Source organism: Physcomitrium patens, chromosome 17 (genome assembly GCF_059467195.1).
Source record: "Physcomitrium patens ecotype Gransden chromosome 17, ASM5946719v1, whole genome shotgun sequence".
NCBI lineage: Eukaryota > Viridiplantae > Streptophyta > Bryopsida > Funariales > Funariaceae > Physcomitrium > Physcomitrium patens.
This window is the reverse complement of record NC_143426.1, coordinates 6,052,610-6,060,000: the sequence shown is the minus strand read 5'-3', so window position 1 is coordinate 6,060,000 and position 7,391 is coordinate 6,052,610. Positions and strand designations below refer to the sequence as shown.

The window sequence follows — 7,391 nt, the reverse complement described above, 5'->3', positions numbered from 1 at the left end:
GGCGATACGAGCTGTGGCACGGCACTCGCTTCTTACTTCCCTCATGCGCGGGTCCCGTTCGGGTTGTTATTCCTCGTCGATTTGGGGATCGGGCAGGAATTTTAGGAATTTCATGAATAGTTCGTCTTCGAAGTTGCGTTTTCCTGGATCGGGGCATGAATTGCAAGGTATGGTTTTGTTTGCATCTTACCAAGTGTGCTCACACCGCTATTGTTATCATCCATTTCGCCAGGCTTTTAATTAGTTGCTTCAAGTTGGGTGATGCAAAGCATTGGTATATATACATGCTCACAATTGGAGCCGAGGGACGGGTCTTAGTTTAATTTCCTTGTACGTGTTACAGTTTTGTAGTAGCTGTGGCTTCCAAAGAGTCGAAAATTATTTCTGTTATTCGATGTGGTTTAAATTTCGTGGGATTAGGGTTTGGAGGATCACGTATTTTACCACTGTATGTGAGCATTTTGATAATTGTTGCGTGAACTGTGTAAGCAGGTTGTCCAAGTGGAAGAGCAGGCGCTCTGCTTATTTTAGCAAGGAAGAAATCAGGGTTCGCAGAGTTGTTTATGAACAGAAGGTATGTGTTCCATCCAACAACGGTCCCCTGACGTAATTCAGATGATCAAGAAGATTCATCTAATGAGACAAATAATCAAGTCGCCTGATTCGTTCACTATCTTGAATCATAATTCCTGTCAATACTAACAGGACTGGTTCAAGACAAGATTGTAACTTGGATTAAAAAGGGCTTTGCAGGAAAGGCTACAGTGAATTCTTGTAGAAGAATTTGCATAGCAGTGTGAAGAAGAATAGAGTGTGACCAAAGCACACGGATGAGGAATAGGAAAAGAAAAAGAAAAAAAAAAAAACGGTTTACGTCATTGCTGGGTAGTGCGATGGTTTGTTGTAGGCAGCGATTTATGTTTTTTGAAGCCTGATGCCATGTCATGAATACAGACAACGAGAAGCTCCAATCAATTAATCTCACTACCTCTGGCACCGTAGTCCTGATATATTCGAGTTAATCTCCTTTTGGCAGTTGGTTGACACTTGGTGATAGGGTTAGGGTGGCTTGGAAACTGATAAACAAATACAATGCAGGTCAGGAGAGCAGGAGAAACAGGTGGATGGATCTAGAATCCGGCGACCCCCGTTAAAGCGAGGCAAAGTTTCCCCTCGTTTGGAAGTTCCCAAGTCCGTTCCTCGTCCTCCTTACGTTGACTCGCGAAATGCACCTGCATTTCTGGACGAGTTTCAAATTCAAGACGCTGAGGGGATTAAGTTCATGAGGGCGTCTGGTCAGCTTGCTGCACGGGTTCGCGATTTTGCGGGAACACTGGTGAAGGTAACCCTCCTTTCACCCCCAATTTTGAACACAACTCGCCACTCCCTGTTCCCTTACTGCAACTTTGCTGCCGGTATTGTAGAATGCAATCCCTTGTCTTTAATCTAGGACTCAATATTATGATATGGTACAGGCAGGTGTGACAACGGATGAGATTGATAAAGCTGTACATCAGATGATTATCGATGCTGGTGCGTATCCCTCTCCTCTTGGCTATGGAGGCTTTCCGAAGAGTGTTTGTACTTCTGTAAACGAGTGCATTTGCCATGGCATTCCCGACTCTCGTCCTCTTGAGGTTAGCGTTTGTGGTATTTTATAATCACTTGCAGTCGTGGTTCTGTTTGAAAACTCATCTGAAGTGGCACCAATCACTTGGGTTAGCAGCATGTACTAATAATTTTAAGATCGAAAGCTGTCACTGCATATGGTGTACCCAACTATTGATGAAAGTGACGTTAATTGCATGCAGGACGGAGATATTGTCAATGTTGACGTCACGGTCTACTTAAATGTACGCGCCCTTGATTCATCAGCTGATACATAACTCTTTAGGTCTCGACTAGGGTTGCTCATGGTTTCTCTGCTGTCCTAACGCTGCCATGCTGTTAATGACCAGGGTTACCATGGGGACACTTCCAAGACTTTCTATTGTGGTAATGTTAGTGATGAAGCTAAACAGCTAGTTGAGGTGGGCCATCATATTTGCAGCTAGTTCGGCTGATGAGGCAGTCTTGATTACGTCTTGTCTTGGTCGTCGTGCTTAAAATACGTATCTAGCAATTACTTGCGGCTTTCTCTTCTGCTGTAGTTTCATCCAATTCGAACTTCTCGATCTTTATTTTCCATGTTTCGGGCTGGTTTTTTGCGGCGGTTGTGCAGTTAGATCCCCTTCCACAATTCGATTACATTTATACTATTTTATGCAAGTTTCAAGGATGTTCAGTCTGAATGCATAACATTCATGGATGTGTAGGTAACAAAGGAATCTCTTGATAAAGCAATCTCCATCTGCGGACCAGGTGTCGAGTTCAAAAAAATTGGCAGGACTATCAAGTAAGCGGAATATGTGTGATCTTAAAATGGTGCTCATCATGGCTTTCTGATTAAATTTACTTCAAAAGTGGTAAAAATAAATAAATTTCGAGTTTTTTCACACGGGTTTAGATGTATGTACACATTCATTACATCATTATCTAGCTCAAACTTTCGGGATTCTGACGTGGTTGAGTTCTGTTGTGTGTTTGTTGCAGTGAAATAGCTGATAAGCACGGCTATGGTGTAGTAGAGCATTTTGTAGGTCATGGTGTTGGAAAAGTTTTTCATTCTGCTCCCTCCATTTTGCACAATCGTGAGTTATTTAATTCTTCATATTTTTTTTCAATTTGCGTGTGGTCAGTAAATACTTTAAATACTTTTTTCGAATGTCAGAGTGAGCTGTTAGGTGAAAACATGTGTTCGAATACTTCCAAGGAAGTACGGGGAATTATTTTGCCTATCGGGTAGGTTTTGGCTGTTACTTACAGTTGATTACGTATGGTTGTTATTAGGTAATAATCAACCTGGACAGATGGTAGTTGGACAGACATTCACTATTGGTATGTTTCTTCTCAATCGGTATTACATTATTTTTATTAATAGGTGTGGTCTCCCAATTAGTTTATTTCTAAAAAGCAAATCAAAGTGAAAAAGATACTGGTACACCTGTATTACCCTTTGGTTTAGTCTGGATCTTATGCTCATAGGGTATTTTTCAATCAGTCGCTCAGAATCCTGGCACTTTTGTCTCATTGTCTTGCTCGTTCACTCATTACCTCTTGATATATTTAAGATCTATTGTTTATCCTGTGCAGAGCCTATGCTGACAGAAGGGAGCATAAGGGACGTGATGTGGAACGACAACTGGACGTGTGTGACAGAAGACGGTGGTTTATCAGCACAATTTGAACACAGCCTTTTAATTACTGAATCGGGTGTAGAAATTCTTACCCTGTGACAGGGTGCCCGTGTAGACCTTCTACAAACTTTTTCTTGTTTATTCCTTCTGGGACCACTTACCACAACCTGTATTCTTAATGTTCAATTTACGTCCAGCCGTCTACCGAACTGGAATCAAACAGGTTTTTCCTAGTTCCTTGTTAGCTGGGCGCTCCTCGATTTGTCAAGTAAAAAGATACCAAGGCAATGAAAGCATTTTATATGATCTCTTACAGTGGCTTGAGATCATACAATCATGAATTTCGTACAACTCCAACCCAGTGGCTCGAATGATTCTTGCACTCACAATGGTCATGAAGGGGAACACTTTTTTCCACTAATGTAGTAGGGATTTCATATTTTCCTCGGTTAGGCACTGTGCATGCTGCCATTACATGTTCACGGGTATTAAGGCAGTCAAAGTACAGGTGGTAGCTAAATTCTGCAAAGCTAAGGCACTCCCTGTAGTGTTGTGCTGAGAACAGTGGGGGTCTAGAGCCTATCTCCTTGTGACGGTAGAAAAAGTGGAATATTGTACGCACTGGACTTTCGGTTGTTGAAAGTCATCCTTGACTTCTCTAAAGCCAGGAATGATTTATCAGTAGTTGGAATCATATTGCTTTTAATTCTTTAATACTCAAAGATAGAACACAGTACTTTGGATCCTGGACTTGCTGCCTATGAAGGATAAGCTGTTTAATTCTATGACAACTTCACTGGAAGTCTCCCGAAAATCTCTTAGATGCTGCTCATAATCAACGTTTTCCAAACAGTTCTAAGTGAAGGTACTCAGACGAGCTTTCTTTGCATGAACATTCTTCCAATTCATTAGAGTAAATGATCTTATCTCCTACCTACGTCATTCATTACCAAATTTTTGAATCCATCAAATTCTGATGGTTAGATCTCTCAACAACTCACCAAAATTCTTGAATAACTTCATGATTCCAGACAGACCCATGTTCCCTGATCAGTATTTGTTTCCCTGTTCTTTCTCTGACACAAACCTATTTAACCTGATGTATTATATCTCACACTTCAAGCTGGGGTTTACGAACTACAACTACCACCGTATCCACTCCTTTATATATATATATATATATTCTTGTGAATATAAAAATACTCCCAGGTACAGAAGACATGCTCCACAAAGCCCTGACAAAAAGAGAAAATAGCCCCGCCAGTGTGCTGAGTTTTGTAACATCAAGTCACCAGAAAAGGATCTATGTTTATGACCATGTAAAAATAAAAAAATAAAAAAAAATGTTGGGTATTACAACTTAAGACTCAAATAGCACTTTAATGAACAATGGAGAGTTTCAACCCTCGTATAACTAACTCAAAAATCTTCCTGAAGTGACAACTACGTTCTGAATCAAAATGAACTATGGTTCCGAACCACGTGATTGAATCTAAACCCTTTTGCTGAAAATGGGAAAAATGTGTTGCTCTGTTGAACTTTTTAGAACATCGTTGTTGAAATACATGTCTATTAAAAAATAACTTTAAAATCAGAGGATAAGGGAGAAAAAGTCTCCAAGTTTTGAACACCGTAAAAATCAGCTAATCAAACGAAAAAAAAAAAAAAAAAAGGCCAAAGAGAATGAGCGAACACACACACACACACACACACACACATATATATATATATATATATATATGCAATATTCATACTCACACAATTACAGACTAAGCACCAATAATCTAAAAATAAAACAGTCACAATGGATGAATAAGCTAAACCATCCACTAAATGATCAGTGGGGGATGAATGACGTTTTGCCAGCATGGAAGCTGACCAATTGACTAGCATCCGTTCTTACGAAAAAGCTCAACAAGTGAACGAAAAAATTAAATTAGAAAAAGAAACTGAAAACGTATAATAACGGAAGCTTGGATGGAATATATATCTATAAATGTAAAGATATCCGTAGAGATAGGTGACTTTTCAAAAGGATACCAAAAAAGGAATAGAAATAAGTCCCACACACCCCCCCCCTTTCAAAAAAGTGCACCGCAGCGGGTTGCGAAATCGCGGGGCGAAGCCGAGCTCACATCCGCCCGGCCCGACCCGTCTCGCGTCCCCCCCACGGATCGACGACAGATTGGTGGAGAGTTATTGTCCACGTGGTGGTGCTGACATGGCTCGATAAACCCCCGTGCTTAGCTGGCACTCGAGGCAGGATCTTTCCAGCCTGGAAAGGAGGTAATGTACTGGAACTTGTTTGGTCGGTTCCTCCTGGGTGCGTTCTCTAAGTGATTGGAACGTGGGAACGACAATAGAGCGATGTTCGCGTCTGACTGACTGCTGGTGCCGAAGTCGGCCATTGTGAATTGATACCCTCGATATCGGAGTTGATAACTGGCATGGGAGTTCGCGAAGTTGTTGCTTGTGGGACCTCTTCTCATATTTCTGTTAAAGAACCAAATATATACAGCATGGAATTACACGAAGTTTGGTTAAATTCTAAGATTCGATATCTGTTGTATGTGCGAATTTTCATTTTTTTGAACACGCTATAAAAACAATTGCTAAGAACATGTGTGTTTTATGGTGTTCTCATTTCAATTACATGGATTCTAATTTGGTAATATCTTTTTGCTTTATTTTCATTTGATTGTAAGAAAGTAACAGTCGTTGGGGTTGTTTATAATCCAAAAGTTAAAATTTTACGAGTTCGAGAATTTGGGTTGTTTGAGAATTTGGTTGCGCTATATTTTTCCGGTTGTTTTCTTCAACCCTTGAATTCTATAACCAGCAATTCCAATAAAATATATATATATTTATAGTTAAACATAATGTGAATCATCACTACAATGGTTTATTATTTCAGTATATAAACACATCACGATGAAATATCAAAGTGAAAGCAAGCTTTAAAATCCATTGTATGTACCCAAAAAAAACCATTACCCACAAAACAAAATTCAATTTCTTGCTGATAAAACTGAACCCTAATCATTTTATCAAAATCAACTAATGACTCAGAAAAAAGAGAGCAAGAAGAGAACATCAATGACAGGTTATAATATTGTAAATTTGATTACAAACAAGTATTCCGTTTTTTTTATTTTCTTCTTTTGTTAAATTCAAATATTCAGAAGCATCGTTTTAAGTATTTTAAAAACTAAGACAAAATTGTCCCAAAGAACCATTTAACGAAGTTTGTGTCTGTCATTAATGAACAGTTCTTTTGGGTTTTAATCGAGTAAATAAAAAGTAATCCTCGGATAATGACTTGAAGTAGGACACATTTAGAATATTTCGTGACGCAGCTTAATTCAAATCCCAACTCGAACAATCAACATTTGTTTCACAAAAAACAATAACAAATCAACTGGCTACGTGTATGCAACTCCAGGGCATGTTGTCTCGATTGTTCACAATCTAATAATAATAAAAAAGTTGCAAAGCAAAACCACACGGACATATCTTCCCATACCTGTAAACATTTAGTTATTATTATTATTATTATTATCACCAACCTTCAAAACAAGCCGAGGAAGTTGTGTTCAACCAATCAAGCGTGGAACCAAGGGGCTCCAAGGATCAAAAGGGCTGTCGGCCCCACTCTCTTATTGGCAACACCCCTCCTGGAAGAAGAACGAATGAAACAAATATCGCATAACATTCATCCGATTCAACGAAGACGGGAAAGTAAAAAGGCAAGTCCCTGTGGGCATCGAAAAGAATTGCGTCATTGGGTGGCAAAGTTGGAAAGTAACCGGGGGACTTACACCAAAGGCAGCGCCAAGCCAGGACAGCCACAACCCTCTCCTAACCTACGTGGAGCTTGGCCCAACGTGATCGCCACGTCATCCCCACTGCCTACCTGGATGCCAACTCAGGCGGTCGTTCACCACTATGTCAGCTGGGACGCATTTGTGGACCCGCGCGCTCTTGGTGAGGGAATCAGTTTTAGTATTAGTAAGATAATTATTTTTGAATAAAGAGTCATGTTCGCTCATCCACACATTGACTTCGCATTCGAACGAATTAATATTTTTTACTCATTTATTTATTCCTCAAGGGAGCGAGAAATTATGAAGTCAAGAGTGAAGTCACCCCAGCTCA

General features: G+C 39.9%; 1 protein-coding gene across 2 annotated transcripts in view; it reads left to right on the top strand.

The window, feature by feature from the left end:
• Positions 1 to 3,573, top strand: part of LOC112293982 (methionine aminopeptidase 1D, chloroplastic/mitochondrial) — a 3,738-nt gene extending 165 nt beyond the window's left edge. Inside the window, exons 1-10 of one of the 2 annotated variants that reach the window (XM_024544011.3) lie at positions 1 to 167; positions 493 to 574; positions 1,099 to 1,342; positions 1,476 to 1,637; positions 1,812 to 1,853; positions 1,959 to 2,030; positions 2,316 to 2,395; positions 2,593 to 2,690; positions 2,890 to 2,937; positions 3,193 to 3,573. The exon at positions 1 to 167 is cut by the window's left edge and continues 165 nt beyond it. In XM_024544011.3, coding sequence (XP_024399779.1) covers positions 1 to 167; positions 493 to 574; positions 1,099 to 1,342; positions 1,476 to 1,637; positions 1,812 to 1,853; positions 1,959 to 2,030; positions 2,316 to 2,395; positions 2,593 to 2,690; positions 2,890 to 2,937; positions 3,193 to 3,335 — 1,138 coding nt within the window. In that variant the 3' untranslated portion in view covers positions 3,336 to 3,573. The remainder of the gene's footprint in view (positions 168 to 492; positions 575 to 1,098; positions 1,343 to 1,475; positions 1,638 to 1,811; positions 1,854 to 1,958; positions 2,031 to 2,315; positions 2,396 to 2,592; positions 2,691 to 2,889; positions 2,938 to 3,192) is intronic. The other variant, XM_024544012.3, reaches the window with a different exon arrangement.
• Positions 3,574 to 7,391: the final 3,818 nt, after the last annotated feature.